The 25580-nt window shown below is 40.4% G+C and overlaps 1 protein-coding gene across 1 annotated transcript in view; it reads left to right on the top strand.

Annotated features, from left to right (window-relative positions):
• LOC127450661 (protein sidekick-2-like) overlaps positions 1-25580 on the top strand; it is a 219289-nt gene that overhangs the window by 132667 nt on the left and 61042 nt on the right. Inside the window, exons 8-19 of the mRNA XM_051714937.1 lie at positions 2560-2643; positions 2726-2920; positions 3368-3484; positions 3669-3836; positions 8531-8633; positions 9261-9437; positions 11073-11209; positions 12751-12898; positions 21743-21883; positions 22089-22270; positions 24759-24874; positions 25033-25228. Of these exons, the coding sequence (XP_051570897.1) occupies positions 2560-2643; positions 2726-2920; positions 3368-3484; positions 3669-3836; positions 8531-8633; positions 9261-9437; positions 11073-11209; positions 12751-12898; positions 21743-21883; positions 22089-22270; positions 24759-24874; positions 25033-25228 (1764 nt within the window). The remainder of the gene's footprint in view (positions 1-2559; positions 2644-2725; positions 2921-3367; positions 3485-3668; positions 3837-8530; positions 8634-9260; positions 9438-11072; positions 11210-12750; positions 12899-21742; positions 21884-22088; positions 22271-24758; positions 24875-25032; positions 25229-25580) is intronic.

The following is a 25580-nucleotide window of genomic DNA, read 5'->3' as shown; positions in this document are numbered from 1 at the left end:
TTTCTACATATATTTTTAAAAGTACAACATTTATTTAGCGGTAAATGTTTTAATGAGGAGAAATAGGCCAACTGATAGCACCTTTACATGCCTACACAAAATATTCACTGGCACACACACACACATACACACACACACACACACACACACACACACACACACACACAAAATCAACACATTAATGAATAAATTCTTTTTTTTTTTTTTCATTCATGCACCTTCATTTCTCCAGAATGAAGGAGCCTTTAAGGTATTAACATCACATAGTGAATACTTGGTTACTTGGTGCATAATTCTTTTGCAGCAATTACAGACTTACTGTAAGTATGCCTTTGACTTAAGTAAGCTTTGCACATTTAGATTATGTAATTTTTTTTGCCCTTTTCTGTGCAAATATGCTCCAACTCTAACAAATTAGAATGCAGTTTCCAGGTCATACACCAGATTTTCAATTGGATTCAAGCCTGGGCTCTGACTGGGATATTGACTCCAGAATATTAACCTTCTTTCTACAAGACAGCCCTTCATTGCTGTGTACATTGGGTCATCATTGTCCTGCTAGAAAATTAGTCTTTGAACTAAACCGAGACATCTGGCTGGCTGTAAAGGCTGCCCATGATGCCAACAGTCTTTCCAGCTTCTCCTACTGGAAAGAAACTCAAGAATATACAGTAATGATCATTACTATTGAAGTGAGTGTTAGGCTGCAACACAAATCTGTATTGTTTTAGTGATTTGTGTTTGTGTAGACTATTGTATTTACAGTATGTATTTATGTTTGTTGTTGCATGTAAAGCGCTTTGAGATCGGGAAAATAAATTATATAAATTAAACATTATTATTATTATTATTATTGGTTGTGGGCTGCATTTGGTTTGCGCCATACTCAGTGCTTTGTCTTTAGGCCTCAAAGAGCTCAAGTTTAGACTCATCAGATGACAAGATGTTCCTACAAATGGCTTGGGTTTTATCACATGGCTTTTAGCAAACTCTGGGTGTATCTCAACATTGGCTTTCCTCAGAAGTGGTTTCCTTCTAACCAGTCCCCCAGAGGCGTGTCTGTAAAACGCTGAAGAGCTTGTTGATATCTGGACAGCTCTGCAGCTCAGCTATGCAGCTGGTCTTTTTTCATTACTTATCAGACGATTACTGTCCAGTTTCTCTGATTGTTAGGGCAGCTTGATCTCAGTACTGTCTACATGGATTGTGCCATGTTTATCCCATTTTGTTATGATGGAGTGCACATTGTTCCAAGGAAAATTCTAAGTTTGCCTTGTCTTTTTAAAAACATGTCCAGGTATTTCTTTTTCACCTAATAAATTGCTCCTTTGTCTTCATGACAGTACAGTTGATCTAGTTATGGGACACTTCAGAAAGTCAGTGCTATTTATTTTACAGTTAAACAAATGATTACAAAAGTAGCTCATGGTGTACCTTATTAATGTACAGTATTTGGTGTAATCACTCAAGATAATTAAACACTGCACCCAGTTTAGGTTGATAAACAAAGGGTGGAAATTAGCTACTAGTTAAGTAATTTTCCGATTTACTTTTTTTTTTAAAGGCATATAAATACTTTTTGGTATTATATTTACGTTATAAATCCATTATAGAGACTTAAAGATGAGCTGTTTTGACTTGGGCTAATAAGCAACCACCTAGCAACCAGCCAGAACATTTTAGAAAGCATCTAGCTACCTCAGCAACCACTCAGAACACCTTAGTAACTGCAAACCAAAGCCTTGGCAACCATTTTGAACTTCTTAGCAACCACAAAGCAATGTCAAGGCAACCACTCAGAACACCTTAGCTACCATAAAGCAATGCCCTATCAACCACCCAGAACTCACTAGCTAACACATAGCAAAACCCTGGCAACCACAAATCAATGCCCTGACAACCACCTATAACACCTTAGCAACCGCAGAGCAACACTTTGGCAACCATCCATTACACCCTAGCAATCAATGCCCTGGAATCCACTCAGAACACCCTAGCAACAACATAGCAACACCCTGGTAACCTCCCAGAGCAGCATAGCAATCACATAGCAACATGCAAATAACACTTCGAGCACCTTAGTAAAAGCAAAACACTGCCCTGGAAACCACCCAGAACACCATAGCAACTGCATAGCAATACCATGGCAACCACCCACAAAAGCATCTTGGCAGTAAGTTTTGCGCAAGCAAACACTACTCACATTTTCTTTTGAAAATGTGAAAATCAAAGCCTCGTCCACACTAATAAAATGGAGTTTTCAGACTTAAATGGATTAGGGTGAATGTGGCCCAAGTCATATTAGCAATTCTCTTTGGTGCTGCTAGTGCCGTACAAATTACACACTGCAACTTTAATATTCTATTCACTTTTAATTTAATTTTAGCGTTAACGAGAATTACTTCTACAGCCTTTAAAAATGTACATGCTTTTATGACACTGCACCAACAACAATTAATTGATGGAGCAGGTGAAATCTTTCTGAAGGCATTCCACACACATAACAGTGTTCTGAGTTTAGAAGTACTCTCATGACTGACTCCACTGAACTCTCTGCAGAACATCCACAGTTCGTGAAGGAGCCCGACAGACACATTACTGCTGAGATGGAGAAGGTGGTAGACATCCCATGCCAAGCACGCGGTGAGTTTGTGCGACCGCACAGTGTGTGTGTGAGTGTGTGTATGTGTTAGATAACACTTCTCCTCCTCCTGTCCCCCTGCAGGTGTTCCTCAGCCTGATATAGTCTGGTATAAGGATGCAGTACCCATAAGCCCCATGAAGACACCTCGTTACCGAGTCCTGGTGGGCGGCAGTCTGCAGATAAATGGACTGCTCCCGGACGACACAGGAATGTTCCAGTGTTTCGCGCGCAATTTAGCAGGAGAGATCCAGACAAACACGTACCTTGCTGTGACCAGTACGTCAAGCCACCATCTGGGCCTGTCAATAACTCTATCTTCATTTATTTCACTACTCCCCTCCATTCATCTTCCTCTTATCTCCTGTCAGATTTGTCATTTTTTAACCGTGTGACTTATCAGCAGTTTTACGAAGAGATACAGAGGGAGAGATTATAAAGAGAGATTATTAAAAAGCTTAAGAGTGAGCGATAGAACAAATAATAGATTTTTTCAGCAGTGGACAGTCTTGTAACTGCTCACCATTTATTCAATTCATCTTTTTTTAGTAGCTATAACAGACAGCTTGAAAAATACATCTTTGATAATTTGGTTGATCTAGGGAGAAATGGTTCTTCTGTTTTGTGTGTGTCTGTGTGTGCATGTGTTAGTGTGTGTGTGTGTGTGTGTGTTGATTTGTCCATTTGTGCTTTGGCCTGTCTGACCACACTCTCTCTCTTCCACAGGTATCGCCCCAAACATCACAGCCGGCCCATCTGACAGTGCTGTGATTGATGGCATGTCCATTATTTTACACTGTGAGACCTCAGGAGCCCCGCGGCCCGCAATCACATGGCAGAAAGGTCAGTCTTCAATCAGTCATCTCTGTAAAAGAAAGATATTCATCAAAGTGGTTCTTCATGGACTTGCAAACATTAACATAACTATGGAAGCTTAGGGATGCCGGGTAAATCACCAGTCTTCTGATGAGCAGCGGGGACATCATGTCTAGTTGATCTTCATTTTCATTTTTCCATCTTTCTCCAGCTGAGCGGGTTCTGGCCAGCGGCTCTGTGCAGTTGCCGCGTTTCACGTTGCTAGAGTCGGGCAGTCTTCTGATCAGCCCCTCTCACCTGTCTGATGCTGGATCATACACCTGCATGGCCAGCAACTCCCGTGGGATCGACGAGGCATCAGCTGATCTGGTGGTGTGGGGTGAGTGCATGGCTAGTCTTGTGTCACTAGACTTTTGGCATAAAGTCTGGTCCACATTCTGGCCAAGAACCACCCGCTTAATCAAGGGCCGTCTGATTGATGCAGGAGCAACGTTTCAATCTATTAATAGTAGACGCTGGAGTGGAACAAATACATAGAATCAGTCAAGGAAACTCGCTGGAGTGAAACAAAATATAACACTAAAATAACAACAAACCATTAAATGTAACACTTCAAGGACTGACAAAGGAATGGGCAAAACTAGAGGATATTTATACAAAAGGAGCTAAATGAGGGAATGGAAGACAGGTGAGGATAATAAGGAACAGATGGAAGTGATGAGGGCAGTGAAACCTGGGAGATGTAGTCTGGAGGAAAACTTGAAGTCCTTGAAGAACGTGAGGGAGACAGACTGTGACAACATGTTTATTGTTTACATTTAACATTTGCACTATTTACAAGTTTTTACAATGATTTGTAGAAAAAAAAAACGATACTGTCTCTGTAAGAGTGCACATTAACAAGAGCGGTGTCGAATGGCTTCTTGACAGCATCCGTGCTATGCGTGATAAGTATTTACATTTAGTCATTTAGCAGACGCTTTTATCCAAAGTGACTTCAAAATGAGGAACATTATAAGCAATTTGTCAACAATATCTGCAGTATCGCACTGCCAAGTTCTCACAGTGGCTGGAGTAGTAAAGATGCTAGCGCAGAAGAAACAGACAGACAAGGATTTTTAATTTTTTTTATTGTTGAATAGTAAGTGCATTTAGTGTGGATTGGTTATGTGCTCACGGAACAGATGTGTTTTTATCTGTTTCTTGAATGATCCACCACAGAATTCCACCACAGAAGAACAGAGAAAGTGAATGATCATGAAATGGACTTTCTTTGTTCATTGACCACAGAGAGCAAGTTGGGACATAGACGTGGAGGAGTGAATTAAAGTAAAAGAGGGATGTTGTTCCATTGGCTGTCCTGAAGGCCAGAGTAAAAGCCTTGAATTTGATGCGGGCAGCTACAGGTAGCCAGTGGAGTGAAATTAAGAGTGGGGTGACGTGAGCCCTCTTTGGCTGATTGAAGACCAGATGCGCTGCAGCGTTCTGGACCATCTGCAGTGGCTTAATAGTGCTAGCTGGGAGGCCGGCCAACAGGGCATTACAGTAGTCCAGTCTTGAAATGACCAGAGTTTGGATCAGGAGCTGTGTAGCATGTTCAGACAGCAAAGGTCTGATTTTCCTGATGTTGTAAAGCATGAACCTGGACAACTGGGTGGTTGTTGAGATGTTGGCAGTAAAGTTAAGCTGGTCATCCACCACCACTCCCAAGTCCCGGGCTGTCATGGTTGGTGTTAGCTTAGTTGAACCAAAATGAATAGAGAGGTTGTGGTCAACAGATGAGTTGGCTGGGATCACAAGAAGTTCTGTCTTGGCAAGGTTGAACTGTAGGTGAAGTTCTTTCATCCAGGCCGAGATCTCCGAGAGGCAGGTAGAGATACAAGCCTGAGACGGTGTGGTTGTCAGGCTGGAACGACAGGTGGAGCTGCGTATCATCTGCGTAGCACTGGTAGGAAAAGCCATGTGCCCTAATGATAGGTCCGAATGATGTATTGTAGATTGAGAAGTGGAGGGATCCAAGCACTGATCCCTGAAATTTCACTCAGAATGAAATGTTTATTTTTACCTTACTATAGAGAACAGACAGAATATTAAAAGTGACGTTATTCAATGACAAATGGATTGCATGGATCTCGTCTTTGTACACACACAGAATGAGTCAAACCAAACTTTTACTCTCAACAATGCAATGAAATTTCACGTGGTGCTGAATTTTCTTAAAAATATACTACTAAATCACTGGCAGTACCGCCGCTACCTATAAACATATTACACAGTCTGCGTAGGGCACCAACTCCCTAGGGGGCACCAGAAACTCCATCTGCTGCCCTTCCTTGCACATTATACATTTTTCAAGGATCCTATAGCAGTCGCGGAATACAGATGATCGTCTCGCAGCTCACACCATGTCAGATCATCACTTCGCACCCCTGTCTGACGATCGCGGAACTCTGCGTAGAGCATCAATTTGGCCAGCACTGGTCCTAGTCACTGGTGAGTGAAATCTGAAAATTTACCAGCTAGTGGCTAATCACAGAAATTTTTTGTAACATAGCGCAAAATTTGGTCCCACTATAGATTGCATTACTTCGCATTATATCGAGATGATCATTCAAATGAAGATCGCGATGCATCAGAAAATCAATTTTTTTATTTATTTTATAGAATACATTTAAAACTGTTCTATGGTACTATGTTCTTTTAAAACTAGGAATTATGTTCATATGTACATCTCTTTTTAAAATAAATTGAATTGTGATTACTTTTTCGATAGTAATCAGTAAAGTCAGTAACTGGATTACAATTTTATAGAAATTATTAGTAATTTGTAGTGGATTATATTTTTGAGTAATTTACCCAACACTGATCAGAAGATATTTGTTGCTTAATATGCAGATGTATGGAGCAGGATTGTAGACCATTGAGATTTCACAGTACAACATTGCACAACATTGCAGAAATCCACCTTTTTTTCTGAACGCAGAAGTGTTCCACTATTCATAAGAGAAGCCTGTTTCCGTTTTCTGGTCACCATGTTGAAAAATATCCAAGTTCGGATGCACAATTATTGCAGACATATGGACAGAAACCTATCGCAAAACATCCTTTCTGTCGGCAACCATTCATTACATTAATGACCAATCTGAGCTACATTCAAGAGTGCTTTTTGCTGCCCCTTTCAACCCAAGCACCTCAAAGATGGGTGAAAACTTTTGAAGGCACCTTGCATTTATGCGACAGAAATGGGCAGAACTTTTTTGTCACAGATCGTGGAGACAACAAGGTCTGTGCCCTAAAAGGATTCACAAGACTAAATTGCACAGCACACATACTAAATGTGACGCTGTCCAGTGCGTTTGCTCCTGCCATGATGGAAATGTCACCAGAGGATGTTGGGCTCCTCGCTGATGTTAAAAAGTTGGTCACATATTTCAAACATTCAGGACAGCAGGGCAAGCTGAAAAAGTCACTGAAACAATCTGTCGAGACACAATGGAACTCCAATTTTGACATGCTGAATTCTGTTTTGGAACAGTATGAAGACATTGCGTCTGTACGTCAGCCACAATGGACCCTCTGCTCTCTGAAATTGCATCCGTCTGTGTGACACAGCTGAAGGAATTACTGTCAACAGACACCACTTCGCCACATTCTGTTCTCATGCTTTAGCGAACAGCAACCTTTCTGACACCAAATCTTCAAGGTTTGAAAATGATGGATGAAAGAGGGAAACAGGAAGTGATACAGGGAGTCAAGGAGATGATCGCAGATTTACAGTTTGATACATATGATGAGGATGTTCAGCCGACACCTGCCAAAAGGCCTGCTGTTCTCCATAAATTTGCAGATTGGGAGGACGTTACTAAAGAAGCGTATGGATCTAAATCTGTGGAAATCCAGCTTCAGGTGTACTTGAACTATCAAGTGAACAAAACGTTCAGCAATGGTGGCGTTCACACAGTTCCCAATTCCCTGCCCAGAGCAACCTGGCAAGATATGTTCTTTGCATCCCGGCCACAAGCGCACCTTCAGAGGGAGTTAGTCAACGACTTCCTATTCTTGCATGAATGTTTTAAATAGCTTGTTAAAATTTTAATTTCATTTTACAGTATGTTAAGCCAACCATTTTCGTTTGTTTGTATTTTTTGGCTTATAATTTTGAGTGGCAGAGGTCATATTTAATTTTAAGAGATCTGTTTTACTTTGTGACATTTTGTGTTGACAGTAAAATATGTTAAAATAATACTGTATGTTGATAAGAAAAATAACAAATATAACTCTTTTATACACTTGTATATTTGTTTTCCCCCTACTCTGTCTCTTTCTCTAGAGGAAAATTTAAATGTGAGATTCTGGAAACGAGATCTAAATTTAGTGGGAGCGGTCGGGTCGGAAAGAAAATTATTCCAGGCAGACAGCGGGTGTACACAGAGTGAATTTTAAGCGGGAGCGGGTGGGTGTGGAATAGAACTTAGCGGGAGCGGGACTAAAAAAACAGTCCTCTAATAGAAACCAAGCAATCCACAAAATGCTCCGTTGTATTGCTGTGGTTGCGGCTGGTTTGGACAAATACTCAGATTTATATGGAAGAGATAGCTTTTGTCACTTGTGGCTTTATCGCATCTGAAATTCTGAAATTAAAAACAACTCTGCAAACACTGCAGAAGATACAGTTGTGCTTGAGGATATCCTGTTTACTTGCTAGTAAGTGCCTTAAACAAAACTCTGAATATCTTTCAAAGGTTTAATGTTACAAACCTTGCCAACTTTGGCAAATTCAAAGTACTTCTCTCTTAGAAGCTTCCTCCCTGGGAGCTTTATCATTCCCATTAGACTGATAAAAACCACTCTGACTGCCAGAAAATGCATAAAGCCCACCAATCAGATAAGAGCTTGCGACTTGGGAAAAGCTCTTTAATTTTTGTTTGCATAATGCATCAGATAGACCATGAAAAGCTGTGCACTTGTTGTCTGAAGCAAGTACACAGCGAACAGAAATTGCAAGCAACTTATATGTAGAGCAAATCAATGACGATTGATTATGGTACTATACTGTAATTTGACTGTGTCCAGCTCGAACGCGAATCACTAATCCACCTCAGGACCAGAGTGTGATCAAAGGCACCAAAGCGTCCATGACCTGTGGGGTAACCCATGACCCTAGTGTTTCCGTCAGGTAAGACCTTTCCCCTTCTCTCCATGTCTTTGATTTCAGTTCTGTCTATATATCAGCGTTTCTTCCAGACCCCTTTTTTTCTTTTTTATCATGAACACCTGGGAACAAGATGTGTTAAATGGACTCTTGGAGTGAGAGAAAACACTGTCGCTCCAACTTTCAAAAACTTTCCCAACCACTTTTTAAAAAAAAGTGACGTGCATGTCTCCGTCTTTCTTCCTGTCACCCCCTGCCTGGTCTCACTCTCTTTCTTTGATCAACTCTAGCTCTCTCCTTCACTTCCTGCCCACTGTGTTTATGACATTCTGTCTCATAAGACTTGATTTAACTGTCACCTGCTGCTTTGCTGTTTTTCATTTGATCAGGGAAAACCGATGAATATGTAAACAGAGCAATAACTTAGATGGAGACTTTAATTAAACACAAGACAGATGAGATTAAATAGGGAAACGATGTGGCTGCAATTAAGAAGTGTGTGTGTGTGTGTGTGCAAGTGCATGCGTATTGGCCAGTTGCTATTGTGTATACGCGTGTGTGCCTATTCATTAAGTAAATTGCTTTGCCATGTATTGTTGCTATTAACCCTTTATGAGCAAGAATAAGTAAATAGGCCTCTGTTATTTGCAGGCACATCTGGGAGAAAGGAGGATCGGTTATTGACTTGAAGTCAAGTCCCCGTTTGCGTCTAGACTCCAATGGTACACTGCATATCTCCCAGACCTGGTCGGGGGACATCGGGACCTACACCTGTAAGATCACATCTGTAGGGGGCAATGATTCCCGCAGTGCTCACCTGAGAGTCAGGTGCGTGACAAACACACTGTTTTCCCAGCCAATTAGCCACTCTCTTTGTCTATGGCCTTATAGATTTACATTCTCTACTCACTGACCACTGCCTGCATCATCTCAATCTTTGGATGGACTCTGTAGAGAATAAACTGCTTTATGCCGCAATCCAATCGAACAGCACGTAACACTTCACTGATCACTGCCTGCATCACTTTATTCACTTAAAACAGAATACATAGACAATAAATGACTGCCAACTAAAGTCTTGGCAGCCTAACCGCGGGGTCCGTTGCACCTACGACTTCAAATACACTTAATCTTAAAGGGATAGTTCACCCAAAAATGATAATTCTCTCATGATTTACTCACCCTCCTGTCATCCCAGATGTGTATGACTTTCTTTCTTCTGCTGAACACAAATGAAAATTTTTAGAAGAATATCTCAGCTCTGTATGTCTATACAATGCAAGAAAAATTTTGAAGCTCCAAAATCCACATAAAGGGAGCATAAAAGTAATCCATATGACTCTAGTTGTTAAATCCATGTGTTCAGAAGTGATATGATAGGTGTGGGTGAGAAACAGATCAATATATAAGTAATTTTTTATCATAAATTCTCCTCACTGCCCAATAGAGGGCGATATGCATGAAGAATGTGAATCACCAAAAACAGAAGGAGAAAGTGAATACTGATCTGTTTCTCATCCACACCTATCATATCGCTTCAGAAGACATGGATTTAACCACCAGAGTCGTCTGGAGTACTTTTATGTTGCCCATATGTGGATTTTGGAGCTTCAAAATTTTGGCCACCATTCACTTGTATTGTATGGACCTACTGAGCTGAGATATTCTTCTAAAAATCTTCATTTGTGTTCTGCAGAAGAAAGAAAGACATACATATCTGGGATGGCATGAGGGTGAGTCTACTCAGTTTACTCAATGAATCCATGACTTGTATTACAACATGATTTTCTGTAAAGCTGCTTTTAAACTATGTGTATTGTGAAAAGCGCTATACAAATTAAAATGACTTGCCTTGACATTCTGTGTTGTTTTTCACTAGACAGAATTTTGGTTTGAAACTGTTAGCTTTGTTTCTCTAAGGGGGTTTAAAAATTAAGGTAATAAATTGTTGAGAATGCACAATGAATAGTAAACAAACATCCAAACACTGACTTCCCTTCCTTTCTCTCATTTTATCAATGTTTCATTGTTTCAAGTACATCAGTTTGGTTTGCTTTATCTCCTGGCAAACAACTGTATTGTTTGTCTGTATAATTTGTATTGACAGAGTATTTGCAACTTGGCTTCATACAAAATAGCACAAACATAAGCAATATAAAGTACAATAACAGTAGTGCAAATAGAGTAAACAAGGAATATTAAGAAATATAACATTTTGACATGAACATTGTAAGCAATATTATTAAACATTTATTTTAAAAAATTCACTATTGTTATCAATTTAATTTAATTTTAAAGTGTAAATTACGGTTTTTCCAAGGCACCACTGTATTGTTATTCCTGTTGAAAATCCTTTGTTGTAAATCCCTAACCTGAAGCATTAAACCACCCAAATTGTTTGTATTTTCTACTGGAAATGCAAATCTAATTGTTACTTTATTAGTTTACTCTCTCTGTCTGTAGGCAGTTGCCACATGCTCCAGAGAACCTCATCGCCACCCTCAGCAGTTCTGAGAGGAGAGCCATTAACATGACCTGGGCTCAGGCCTTCGATGGGAACAGCCCACTCATACGCTACATCCTGGAGGTGTCTGAGAACAGTGAGTCTGCTGACCTGTTGGCCTGTTTCACACCATTTATTGTATTTTACATCAGTTGTTATATTTTGCATCACGCATCATGTTATGTCACTCACTGTATTTTACGTCACTTGTCTTTTACGTCACTCGTATCTTGCATCACTCCTTGTATTATATGTATTTTCTTTAATTTTATGTCACTCGTATATTATGTCACTCCTTGTATTTTACGTCACGTTGCATTTTACGTCACTCGTTGTATTTTACATCACTCGTATTTTATGTCATTCCTTGTATTTTACGTAACTTGTATTTTAAGTAATTTGTTGAATTTTACATAATTTGTTGTATTTTACGTCACTCGCATTTTAATGCACTCATTGTCAGGTGTGCAGGAAGAAGGACCCAAACGCAGGCATGACATATAAGAGAACAAAAACTCTCATGATGGTGGAAAAACAGGAACATAAACAAAGATACAAACACTGGCTGAGGTAGACCAAGACTAGAATACATGACAGAACAGTGTTACTCACAAAACGATCCAACACAGGACAGAGCACACGAGGGAACAATAAAGAGGGAGAAATCAAGAGGTAAACGAGGAAGAAAGGTGAAGCATATTAACTAATACAAATGAACAAGGAGACAGGGTCTAGATGAGAGACAGGAGAGCACATGGCAAACAAACCTGACAGAAGTATGTGCTCACACCAAACACAATGACGAGACATGGAGCATGGGTATCCGGATCCCAACTCAGAACAAAACCAGACCGAAGAGTCAGCATCCAAACACCATGCTCCGAACATGTAAACACAGACAGGACAGAAGAGTGCACAGCAAGGAATAAACACCCAAAACCGTGCGCTCACACGAAAAAACACGGAACATGAGTGTCAGGGTCCTGTCACCACAATAAACATAACTGACAAGGTGACAGAACCCTGACACTCATGTTCCGTGTTTTTTCGTGTGAGCGCTTGGTTTTGGGTGTCTTAATTTACGTTACTTGTATTTTACTTGACTGGTATTTTACATCACTCCTTGTATTATATGTATTTTGTTGAATTTTACATCACTCGTATTTTACGTCACTCCTGAAAGTATCGTCATTTGTTGTAATTTACGTCATTTGTTGAACTGAACATAATTTGTTGTATTTTATGTCACTCCTTGTATTTTGCGTCATTTGTTGTATTTTTGTCACTTGTATTTTAAATCACTCCTTGTATTTCATGTCATTTGTTGTATTTTACGTTGCCCATATTTTATGTCACTCCTTGTATTTTACGTCATTTGTTGTACAGTATTTTTTGTCACTTGTTGTATTTTACATCATCATTTGTATTTTACAGGTACATCACTTGTGTTTGACGTAATTGGTTGTATTTTACATGGCTTGTTGTATTTCTATTTACTCGTTGTATTTTACGTCACTCATATTTACATCGCTCGTACTTTACATCAATTGTTGTATCTTACATAATTTGTATTTTGTATCACTCGTTCTTTTGTTGTTCTGCTGTGGAACCCCCCCTCACTGTCTCTGTGTGTGGCAGATGCCCCGTGGACTGTGCTCCTGGCCAACATCGATCCAGAAGCCACCAACGTGATCGTCAGGGGCCTGATCCCAGCACGCTCCTACCAGTTCCGTCTCTGTGCCGTCAACGACGTGGGGAAGGGCCAGTTCAGCAGAGAGACCGCACGGTGAGTGAGCGAGTCAGAATGCGAGAAACCTTCGGGTCACATTTTCTGTTATCACAGTCTGGTTCTCTTTAAGCCTGAGGTTTAGGACTTCATTCTGAGAGATACACTGTTGACAAAACACTTTGTTGCTCAAGGGCCTGAACACATCCCAGGAAGATAGCGTCGAAATACCAACTTACTGCTTACTGAAAAGTCTACAGTATACTGTCTACTGTTTTAAAAAATAAAAAAGTGAAACATGAATAAGTGAAAGAGGCATTATTCTACGATACATTTTCAAACAGTATTATGTTCAAATTTTTCACATGATCTTACTATGTTTGTCACAAGACCTCATCACTTACAGGGTTAAATATGTGAGTGGCTTCCAGTTATCTTCTGAAATATACTGTGTAAAAATGGATATAAAGTCACCAGTGAAGGTGATCAGAGTTATCTTGATGTTCATTTCCTGCAGCTCAAGATTTATTAGTCACATGGCATGTATGGCTCAGGTGATTGTCTCAAAAACTTCTGTGATTCCTATGGCAGATTTCAAATCGCATACTTCTGCGCCAGCCAAGCAACTGCCATTGAGTTAAATGGGAATGCTAACGGGTAGCTTTTCTTTGTGCATTATGGACCTTTTTGGTGCAGTCCTGTGCGAGACTCGCACTTTAGCACAGAAGAGTGCCCACAAAGGCCCGGCAAATGTGTAAAGGCTTTCATATTGTAGACTCGCAGTCCGTATGAGGAGTGAAGCAGTGCACAATTCAACTGATTCTCTGCCTGCAGCCCACAGTGCTGTAGAGAAATGGAACGGAGCACAGAAAGATTTTAGCAGCTTTTGTACGACTGCTCCCCTCTCTGTCTACTACAGCATTACAAAGAGCAGCAAGTGACTTACGCACTCTGATCCCATGGGAAAGCTTCTGATGTCTGAGACACACGCACATATGAAAGATCTTGATGCCCCAAAAACCGAGAAAATGCCAAACAACATTTCTGCATGAAAATTATGTGTTTGTGCATCAATATTCATAATCTCCTTGTGTCTAAGGGATGCCGCAATGAAGGAAGCAGCCGTTCACAGATATTTTTTCCTCGTAATCTGATTGAACAGTTAGATTTTAGCAAGAGTTTCTTCGGATCAGCCGGAAAGTGTAGTGAGTACACTGCGATACGGCGGGAGAGAGACTGATTGAAAATGGAAAAGTCAAGCTCAAATCAATGTTTGAGGATGAGATCGGAAAGCGTGAGGAAAGTAAACATTCTTTGTCAGCCTGCAACATCCTGCGCATGCTCAACTGGGGCAAATCATTAATCAGCCAAAAGTCCTCAACAGATTGGGGAAATATATAAAAAAAAACTGTGGTGCTGATGCAATGCCCCATCAAGAACTAAAATCCATGTGGGCAAAAATGAAAAACACACTATTATTAAATGTTATATGGTTCTCCAAAACCCTACTTGCAACTAAAAGTCAAAAAATCATTTTCTTATTAACTATTTTTGGCTACAACAAGGTACATTGACTTGAGGTGCAAAATGACATAAAATATGAAATGTGACCAAATTAAATTTATGCTTAATACAAGAAACAATATAAACAAAAACAATTTAAGAAAAATAAACTTTCCCTTTGAATCACTGGAATTTTTTTAGTTAGGTTTATGTTTAAAACAAGAAAAAAACTATTTCCCAACGTGGTTAGAAAGTTAAACTTGTTTTCCCTTTGAATCAAGTTTGAACTTAAGATACAGTATGTTCTCTGAAAACAAGTCTGTAAGATCTTAGGCAAAGTAAATGTATCTTGTCCTGAGAATATTTAGATATTTTTACTAGACTATCTTGTTTTGAGAATATTTAGATGTTTTTACTGGAATACAAGACATTCTTTTGAAGTATGACTCCTAATTTAGCGTGTCCATTAGCTCGTGTGTAAAACCCTAATCCGTTCATTCCCACAGTCTCTTGAGCACAAGCTAACACCAAATCTATTCTCTCAACTAACAACTTCCACTCAGTTTGCAACTTACATATGCACAGATCAGAAGAATTGTGGGGGGGGTTGACATAACAATGTGCGGAGCGCTGTGCTGCTCAAGGATCTACGTTTCTTACTTTGATCCTAAAACACTGCGCTTAATCTCAGCCACAGAACTGCAGCTCTCACACAGGAGATATCAAGATGTCAACTCAAATAGATTTAAGGATTCTGGATCTTTTTTTTCTCTATGGCATTAGCCAATTTTTGCCTCTGCATCTGATCATCTTCATGCTGAGAGAGAGCACGTACCTCGAGGGCCGGCGCTCAGCTTCCGAAGGAGACTGAGAATCAGGGTTACTATCGTTATTCACTGCCAACTCATGCATTATAACGACACGCATGCATACACACATCTGTGCAGACAGCAGGTCCGTAATCTTTCTGTAATTAAAGCATTTAATATTTACAGCTAAAGTGTATCCTGTCTCTCCGTCTTTCTTTAAAAAAATATTTTTGGGGTTTTCACCCCTTTATTCGATAGTACATTGAAGAGGGAAATTATGGAGGGAATGGAATCAGAACATGCTGAAGCCCAGACTCGAACCTGTATCAAAAGCATGAACACTATGGCTCTAATACATCAAGAGCACATCTCTTCCAGTGCATACCACAACTCTGTCATAGCTGTTTCTTATGTTGTTAAAACCCCAATGAATCAATGTTGGAGTTTTGGCGCTTCTACAGCAATGTTAGTACTGCCCCAACAAACGCCAAACTTAAAAATTATTATTTTTTTCTCCCCTTTTCACCCCAATTTGGAATGCCCAGTTCCTAATGTGCTCTAAGTCCTCGTGGTGGTGTAATGGTTCGCCTCAATCTGGGTGGCAGAGGATGAATCTCAGTTGCCTCCGCATCTGAGACTGTCAATCCGCACATCTTATCATGTGGCTTGTTGTGCGTGTTACTGTGGAGATGTAGTGCGTGTGGAGGCCCACGCTATTCTCTGCGGCATCCATGCACAACACACCACGCACCCCACTGAGAGTGAGAACCACATTAGGAGACCTGGCTGGAGTCACTCAGCATGCCCTGGATTTGAACTCACGACTCCAGGGGTGGTAGTCAGAGTCAATACTCACTGAGCTACCTAGGCCCCCCAAACTTCAAACATCTGATTGTTGGCTGTTAACAACCAAATATGATTAACGCCTTTATTCAGTGTGACTTATTTTAATTCTAATTTATTTATTCTGAGAATTCAGCCAGAGGACAGCAATCCAGTGCCAAAAACATATTACTCACGAGATTATGTCCATAAAGTATGGGGAAAGTTGATATTTTTAATTATTGCAGATCAGCATTGAGTTCAGTGTTTGTATTTTACTTGCGATTTGATGCAGTTTGAGAAATATAGAATGAAACACTTTTGTGTGAGTGAGAAGAGCGCTGCTGCACAAATCTAATCTATCGTTTAAAAAAAAAAAAAGCTGTGTTCCAGTCATTTTGAACCGGACGACTTTTTTTCTACAATTTTTATTAATTTATTTTATTTTTTATTTTTTGCTAAATCCAGTTGGAATAAAATTACTTGACTTTGTTCACATATGGTATCTGAAAACACACACAAAAATTAGACCATTTTCTTAAAAAAAAAAAAAAAAAATGTTTTTATTTCAATTTGTATCATTTGTTGTGTTCCCGGTCAAAAATGACCGGCCTTTGGAAATGAATTGATTAGACAAAAAAAATTAGAATTTTTTTCTTATAGAAATATTAAGTGTTCAGGAGCATCCCAATCTTTAGATGAGCACATATGTGGATGTGTGATTACACACAAAGTCCTGGGACATGTGCACACACACAACCCACACACACAAACAATGTGTGTTGAGCACCATTTCATGTCTTTCCATGTACATTCATTGAGGAATATTTCAAGATCTACTTATCATATTATGTTGCGTTTGAGCTTGTTTGAATTGGGATAGGCTGCTGTAAGTTACGATATGTCATTTTCTATGTTATATGTATGTTTCAGGAAGTAATAAGGAAAAACATGCCAAAAACCCCTCCATTTTATTATATTTATGTGTGTCAGTGGGAATTTCATACACTAATACTCACTGCAGTTTGGCCTCTGAATGAAACATATTGGCTCATTGGATTTTAATAATTGAGACCTTTCCAACAATATATAACACATGGCTATCTCAACTTTTTTAGGGTTTTACCAATTCTGAATATAATTGTTGTGATAACAAATTTGCAAATGATGAGAACGAAACAGTTCTTATTTGTCAGCAAATTAAAAAGCATCATTTAAGAATTGGAAGGGTCGGATATATGCATTGTAAAGTCCACCAAGGCAGTTGCGCCTGTTGGTTTTCAGTTCTATAGAGTTGGCAGCGAAGTGTCAGGGTTCAGCCACTTCTATTGATAATGTTTTTATTGTCTTTGTGGCTGAACTCTGACACTTATGTTTAGTGTCTTGTTTAGTCTGTGTGAGAATGCATGGCTCACCCTTTTGGCATTGTCATGCATTCTCTTGTCTTGTTGTTTATTGGCACAAGTGCATTGCTCTTATGTCATCCTTGAGGCATGCACTCGTGTCAATTGTTTGTGTCTGTCTCTTGCGACAGCGGATGCGCTTCGCGTTGCGCACGCTTTGTGCTGCACGTCCGGGTCCCGATCCATTGTCATGTTGTGCTGGGGTTCAACCACTTCTGTCTTGGTACCTGTTTATTTGTGGCCGAACCCTTGCACAAATGTCCCATCTCTTCTGTCATTTGGCATGGGCACATGTTGCCTTGTAGTCTCTGGCGATATGCGCTTGTGTCATTCGTGTGTTTGTGTCTGTGAGAGCGTGTGCCTTTGGTTTGTTTCCATATTGCCATGTGTCTCTCAGTCTTCCGTCATATCCTGCCTCCTTGTCTGCTCATTATTAGTTCATTTGTTTCACCTGCCACTTGTTAACCTTTTGATTTCTCTCCCTATATTAACTCCTTGTGTATGCTGTCCTTTGCTGGATTGTTTCGTCTGCTCCTGTTGTCATGTGCTCGTGTTTGTTGTCTGCCTTCCCTGTCGGTTCAGTACTTCTAGTATTTATTCTAGTTTGGATTTGTTTGTTTTCTTTTTCTCCATCAAGAGACTTTTTGTTATGTATGTTTTCTGTTTATTAAAATAAAAGCTCATTGTTTGCCTATCTGCGCTTGGGTCCTTCTTTCAACATCTTGAACCATGACAGAACAATCCAGGAAATTCTGGACCCAGCAGAGGCACAATGGGCATCTTCATTTTTCCATCTCCCCTCACTGACTTTTCCATCCGTCAGCACATGATTCAGCTCATACACCTTCGCAGTGTCCGTCAGACTGATCTGAAAGAGGTTTATAACATCTGCCTCGATCAACCTCGCAGTCAGGGGGAGATGGAGAAGCTGGGGCATTTGGGCTTTTGGGACTTTGTTGACCATCTCTTTGAGTGCAGTGAGTCTGCACTCCCATTCCAGGAGGGGTTTCCCCAGGCGGACAATACCATCATCCCACCCTCAATAAGCCCAATCCCCAGTCCTCCTATGACCCATAAAAGGAGGAGGAGAAGGAAGAACAGGTCAGCTGCAGCCCTCCGCTCGTTTCCGCTGCCGACTGCCAGGAGGCGGCAGCCATTCCTGCTGCCGTCTGCCAGGATGCAGCGGCTGTTCTCATTCCAGTTCTCCTGGTGGTCGGCAGCATTCCTGGACATGGGGGCTGTTCCCCAGTCGCTGCCAGCACTCATGGCCACGGATGCCTTTCATCAGTCGCTGTCAGCATCCTCGGCCACAGAGGCCGCTCTCCTGCTGTTGCCAGCATCCTCGGCCATGGAGGCCATTCTCCTGCTACTATCAGCGCTCCCGGCCATGGAGGCTGTTCCACAGTCGCTGCCAGCACTCCCGGTCACGGAGTCCGTTCCCCTGTCGCTGCCAGCTTTCCCACCCATGGAGGCCGTTCCCTAGTCGCTTCCAGCACCCACGGCCACGGAAGCCATTGACAAGCCTGTCCAGATCCCTGTGGTCATCAAGCCTGTCCAGTTCCCTGAGGCCATTGAAGAGCCTGTCCAGTTCCCTGAGGCTGTTGACGAGCCTGTCCTGTTCCCTGTGGCCATCAATGAGCCTGTCCAGTTCCCTGTGGTAATCAAGTCTGTCCAGTTCCCAGAGGCCGTTGACGAGCCTGTCCTGTCCCTGTGGCTGTCGAGGAGCCTGTCCAGTTCCCTGTGGCTGGTCCTGACCTCTCCCCAGTGGCCATAACCCAACCTGCTCTGCCTATTGTGTCTTTCCAGTCAGCCCTGTTGAAGTCTTCTCCCTGGCCACTGGACTCAGACCCTCTCCTAAAATGTCCCCCTTTGCCACCTGACCCTGACCCACTCCAGAAGCTTCTTCCCTGGGTGCTTTGTCCGGTCCTGGCCTTAAAACTTCCATGGCCACCTTACCCACTCCTGAAGCTTCTTCCCTGGGTGCTTCATATGGACCTGGCCTTAAAACTTCCACCTTGGCCTCCTGACTCTGTCCCTAGTGCAGAGCCTCCATCCTGGTTTCCCCCACCCTCCCTCTCTGGGTCTGTCCTGCCGGCTCCTCCCTGGCCAGTCCCACTGACTCTGCCCTGGTCTGTCCCACTGGCATCATCATGGACTGTCCTGCTGGCTCTTCCCTGGTTTCCCTCCTTTCCATCCCTTTCTTTTGTTCTTTCTGTTCTGTGTTAGTATCTGTTCTGTGTGTCTTGTCTTGTGTTGGATGTCACCCTTGTGGGACACCAGGAGCCGTCCCTTTTAAGGGAGGTAATGTCAGGGTTCAGCCACTTCTGTTGATTATGTTTTTATTGTCTTTGTGGCTGAATTCTGATACTCATGTTTAGTGTCTTGTTTAGTCTGTGTGAGAATGCGTGGCTCACCCTTTTGGCATTGTCATGCATTCTCTTGTCTTGTTGTTTATTGGCATGAGTGCATTGCTCTTATGTCATCCTTGCGGCATGCACTCATGTCAATTATTTGTGTCTGTCTCTCGCAACCTTGGGCAAGCTTCGCTTTGTGCCGTGCGTCCGGGTTGCGATCCGTTGCCATGTTGTTGCATGAGGTTTGGCCACTTCTGTCTTGGTGCCTGTTTATTTGTAGCCGAAACCTCGCACAAATGTCCTGCCTCGTCTGTCGTTTGGCATGGGCGTAAGCTGCCTTGTAGTCTCTGGCGATATGCGCATGTGTCATTTGTGTGTTTGTGTCTGTGAGAGCGCGTGGCTTTGTTTTGTTTCCGTATTGTCATGTGTCTCTCAGTCTTCTGTCGTATCCTGCCTCCTTGTCTGCTCATTATTAGTTCATCTGTTTCACCTGCCCCTTGTTAACCTGTTTGTTTTTTTTCTCTCTGTGTATGTGTATGCTGTCCTGTGCTGGATTGTTTCATTTGCTCCTGTCATCATGTACTCGTGTTTGCTCTCTGCCTTCCCTGTCGGTTCAGTACTTCTTGTATTTATTGTAGTTTGGTTTTGTTTGTTTTCTTTTTCTCCATTGAGAGTGTTTTTGTTATGGATGTTTTCTGTTTATTCAAATAAAAGCTCATTGTTTGCCTATCTGCATTTGGGTCCTTCTGTCAACATCTCGAACTATGACACGAAGTTTACCTCATTGTCATGGCAACAGTTCACAATCAGATTACATCAGAGTTTGTTGGAAAATCATACCAGAGTGCTCAAACAAAGCAGGATACGACAAACGGCAACTGTAAAGGTTCAATCGGTAAAAACAGACGCCAACGAATGCCAACAAGGTGATAATCACTAATCCAACATAATCCAACAGCCATTGAATATTAGTGTTTACTGGTGTTTGTTGGCATAGGGTCAGTATGAACTGGCCTTTAGTCCATTTCTTTTAGTTCACTTCACTTCACTTTTATTGTCACACAACCATATACACAAGTGCAATAGTGGGTGAAAGTCTTGGGTGCAGTTCCGAGCAACATAGGAGTCATGACAGTGATGAGACATAGATGAGACATATACCAATTTACAATAAACAGATTTACATATCACAATTTACATATCTAATATACACATAATTACACACAACACAATATACAAATAATAATATACAACATACAATATACAAGTCACACAATATAGAATACACATTATACAATAAAAATAGTATATATAGTATATATAAAATATACAGTAGGTTGTATTGTACTGTATTGACGTTCAGGCTGTCGGTTGATAGTCAGTTGCCAGTGTGTTGTTAAGAGAGAATATAATTTATGACAGTCCAGGGTGAGATAATAAGATTAATAAAGTGCAGTGCTGATGTATATTGATCGTGAGAGATCAAGAGTTCAAAAGTCTGATTGCTTAGGGGAAGAAGCTGTCATCAATTCAGCTGGTGCGGGTCCTGATGATGTGATACCGCCTGCCTGATGGTAGCAGTGAGAGCAGCCCATGGCTTGGGTGGCTGGAGTTTTGAGGTCATCTGTGCTAGTTCACTCCTTAAAGTTGATAAAATTAACTTTTAGCAGATATTCACATTTAAATTTGACAGTTTTTATCATCAGGGAAATGGACCATGAGTATTGATGACTCATCTTGCACTACACAAATTTTTGCCCATTCAAATGCACTCTAGAATTAGAATTTACACCCCCTCTGTCATCAACAATGGACTAGCAAGTAGCAAATTATGATTCATGACTGTGATGTAACTAAAGTTCATTGGCTACTTAAAAAACAGAAAAAAGGGATGAGCCCTTCAGGATGTCCTTAAAAAAAATTAAAAAAAAATAAATAAAACTGTGCTAGTCAAGCAGTTTCATTGGGTCTTCAATCTCTTTTGTGCTCTCTCTCACATTCTCCCTTTCTTAGAGTATCATTACCCGAGGAGCCCCCCAGTGCCCCTCCTCAGACCGTTATAGCCAGTGGCCGAACCAACCAGTCTATCATGATCCAATGGCAGCCGCCATCCGAGAGCCACCAAAATGGGCCCCTTCAAGGGTACATAATCAGGTGAGAGAACCCTGGGACTCTTACATCTACACAATCCAGCTGCACTAAGCAAAACTTCATCTTCTAGATTAGACCCTGCCTGGCCTGGTTTATGTCCCATTGGAACCCATAGTGTCCACTCAGCAAGATTTCCCAGTGTATTCCTTAAAATCTCAAAAGTTATGGTGCAGACCATTTTTAATGCTGTTCCCACCATTCTGCCCAGGTACTGTCTGTCTGGCTTGCCAGTGGACTGTCAGATGAAGAACATCACCAACCCAGATCAAACAAACCTTCTGCTGGAGGAACTCATCATTTGGACCAACTATGAAATCGAGGTGGCCGCTTATAACGGGGCAGGACAGGGCATCTACAGCCCAAAAGTCACGGAATGGACCCTGCAGGGTGGTGAGGGCCACGGGAGCTTTTTACTTAAATACATTTAACCAGTGGGGTGGCTGTACCAAGCTGTACGGCATTCTTGTTTCTCCAACAGTATGATGTTGTATTGATTGGAGAATGCAGATTTGTTTTCTTCTACACTGCAAAAATAAAGTTTTCAACCAATGTTTTTGTGTTGCTTTCCAGTGAAAATATCTAAACATCCTTAAAATTAATAATTTATTTTAGAAGCAAAATAGCTTATAATATTTATCTTGTTTTCCAAAAAATGTAACAACATTTTGGGAGGTTTATGCTTAAATCAAGAAAAAAGAATATTTTTTGTCAAAAAGTTATATATATATATATATATATTATTTTTTTTAAAGCACAAATACCACTAAACTTTGCCAGATTTAATTGAAAGAAGTCTTCATATCTTGTTATTTGGCTTCTCAAGTAAATGTATCTTGTTTTAAGGATTTTGAGATGTTTTACTGGAAAACAAGACAAAAATACTGAACAGAACATTATGTATTCACACTTTTTTATGACTTCCCTGTTGAAAAGACCAGCACACTTCATGAAATCCTATTCTGAAAGAGTATTTTTGTCTCGCTTTCCATTAAAATATCTAAAAATCTGAATGATTTTAAAAATCAAAATGTGAAGCAACACATCACTGTATAGGATATTTAGTCTTATTTTCACTTCAGGTACAAATTATTAATTGGAAAATTGGAAAAACTCTGCCAGAGCATTAAGATAAAATACATTTACAGTACTGTGCAAAAGTTTTAGGCGCTTGTGAAAAATGTTGCATAGTGAGGATGTCTTCAAAATTAATGCCATAAATAGTTTTCATTTATCAATTAACATCATACAAAGTCCAGTAAACATAAAAAAGCTAAATCAATATTTGATGTGGCCACCTTTGCCTTTAAAACAGCACCAATTCTCCTAGGTACACCTGGACACAATTTTTCTTGGTTGTTGGCAGATAGGATGTTCAAAGCTTCTTGGAGAATTCACCACAGTTCTTCTATCTGTTTAGGCTGTTTCAATTGCTTCTGTCTCTTTATGTAATCTCAGACTGACATGATGTTCAGTGGGGGGCTCTGTTGGGGTCATGACATCTGTTGCAGGGCTCCCTGTTCTTCTATTCTAATCTTTTCTATTTTCAAATGTAATGTGTGAGAGTCTAAAATGTATTTTTCCTATTGACACACTAAAGCTGAAGATATAAATAACCATCTTAAGACAAATGCTTTTGTGAAACATCTTATATATCTAAGAATTTTGCACAGAGCTGTATTTTAAAGACACATTCTCTGAAGTCTTAATATCATATGCAGTGTTGCTTCTCAATTGAATCGATCTTGATTTAAACATTTGTAGACATTTGTACTCCAAAACAAGTAAATAAGAAATCATTACAAACTCATTTTTGCAGTGCTTTGCTGATCACCTGGTGTGGTGGTTACACTTTACAATGAGGTTATATTTGTTAAAAGAATATTCTGGATTCAATACAAGTTAAGCTCAATGGACAGCATTTGTGGCGTAATGTTGATTACCACAAAAATTAATCACAACTCCTCACTCCTTTTCTTTAAAAAAAAATTGTGGAGGGTTTAAAGACAGAAATGTAAATCTTATAATTTTATAAAAGCACTTACATTAATCCTTTTGTTAAAACATGTGTATTATTTGAGCTGAAAAGTTGTTTAAATCGTAATTTTTTACAGTAATTTTAGGGTTTGTTGACATTTTATCGTCATGGAAACAAAGTTGTAAAATTGGCTATAACTTTACACAGAAAAGGTTAGTAAGCGATTTTATCACACTAAAATCATGTTTACATGCATATTGTTTACGTCTTGTTGCTATACTTTTGAAAAAGTGAGTATTTTAACATAAAAAGGAGTCAAAATTCATTTTTGTGGTAATCAACATTATGCAACAAATGCTGTCGACTGAACTCAACATGTACTGAACCCGGAATATTCCTTTAATGTTGGTAAATGCATTAGGTACTATGAACAAACAATGAACAATATATTTTTACTGCATTTATGTATCTGGGTTAATGTTACTTTATAAAAATAGAATTTTCAATAATTAGTTCATGTTCATTCATAATGCATTAACTAATGTTAACAAGTGCAACCTTTTATTACAAACATTATTAGTTTATGTTGAAAATGTACCATATTAACCATAATTAATAAATGCTGAATAAGTATTGTTCATTGTTAATTTATGTTAACTAATGTAGTTAACTAATGTTAATCATTTACAACCTTGTGCTTTGAATGCTGATTCCCATCAAATGCTCCTGGTGTGATGGTGTCCCCAACAGGCTACTAGCTAAACCAGCAAGTCTTCATTACTAAGCCAGCTTCTGCTGGTTGAACAGATCATCAGCAATCTAGCATCAACCTGCCTGCTGGTCTAAACTGCTCTTTGATTTCCCTCGCCATCTCACACTCTGTTCAAATCTCTTCTTTTAAAGTGCCCACAGTCCCACCAGGGAATGTTCAGGCAGAGGCTGTCAACTCCACCTCATTCCGTTTCACATGGAGTGCCCCAAGTCCTCAGTTCATCAATGGCATCAACCAGGGATACAAGGTGAACGTCCATCCACTGCCCTCTAGTGGTCAAGCCCAGGACACCATTACTTCCAATATATGTCATGCTGAGTCAGCAGCATGGCTCATATTGGCTTTTGCTAAGCGATAGCAGTCACACCTGTCCAATTTTGTACTTTATATTCTAACTTTTGATAGCTGTTGGCATGGGAACCAGGCCAAGAGGAAGAAGTTACTTTGGTTACGGTGAGACCCAATTTTCAAGACAGCATTAATGTAGGTTACATCACCGGACTGAAGAAGTTCACAGTGTACTTCACCTGCGTGCTGTGCTTTACCACGCCGGGAGACGGACCTCGCAGTCCTCCACAGCGTATACGCACACATGAAGACAGTGAGTGTCCTTTTTTTATGTACTATGTGCATCTTCGCCCACGATTTGACCTGTTCAGGCCTGCAGGTTGCTGTTTAAAGACCCCATGAAATCGAAATGGCAGTTTTGTGTCTTTTCAGCCATGTCTGTTGGATTTATAGTTTACTGATAGTTCACCAGACAATACAAATTCTGTAATCATTTACTCACCCTAATGTTATTCCAAACCCACATAACTTTCTTTTTTATCTGTGGAACACAAAAGGAGATGCTAGGTAGAATGTTAGGGATTGATAACCTCAGTCAGCACCCTTACATAAAATGGAGAGTTTCCGCAAAATTGTTGCAAACTTGTGCAAATTCACCACTCATT

The sequence above is a fragment of the Myxocyprinus asiaticus genome, chromosome 13, assembly GCF_019703515.2.
Source record: "Myxocyprinus asiaticus isolate MX2 ecotype Aquarium Trade chromosome 13, UBuf_Myxa_2, whole genome shotgun sequence".
Lineage (NCBI taxonomy): Eukaryota > Metazoa > Chordata > Actinopteri > Cypriniformes > Catostomidae > Myxocyprinus > Myxocyprinus asiaticus.
Note: the sequence above shows the minus strand (reverse complement) of the source record. Positions and strands in the feature narration are given on the sequence as shown.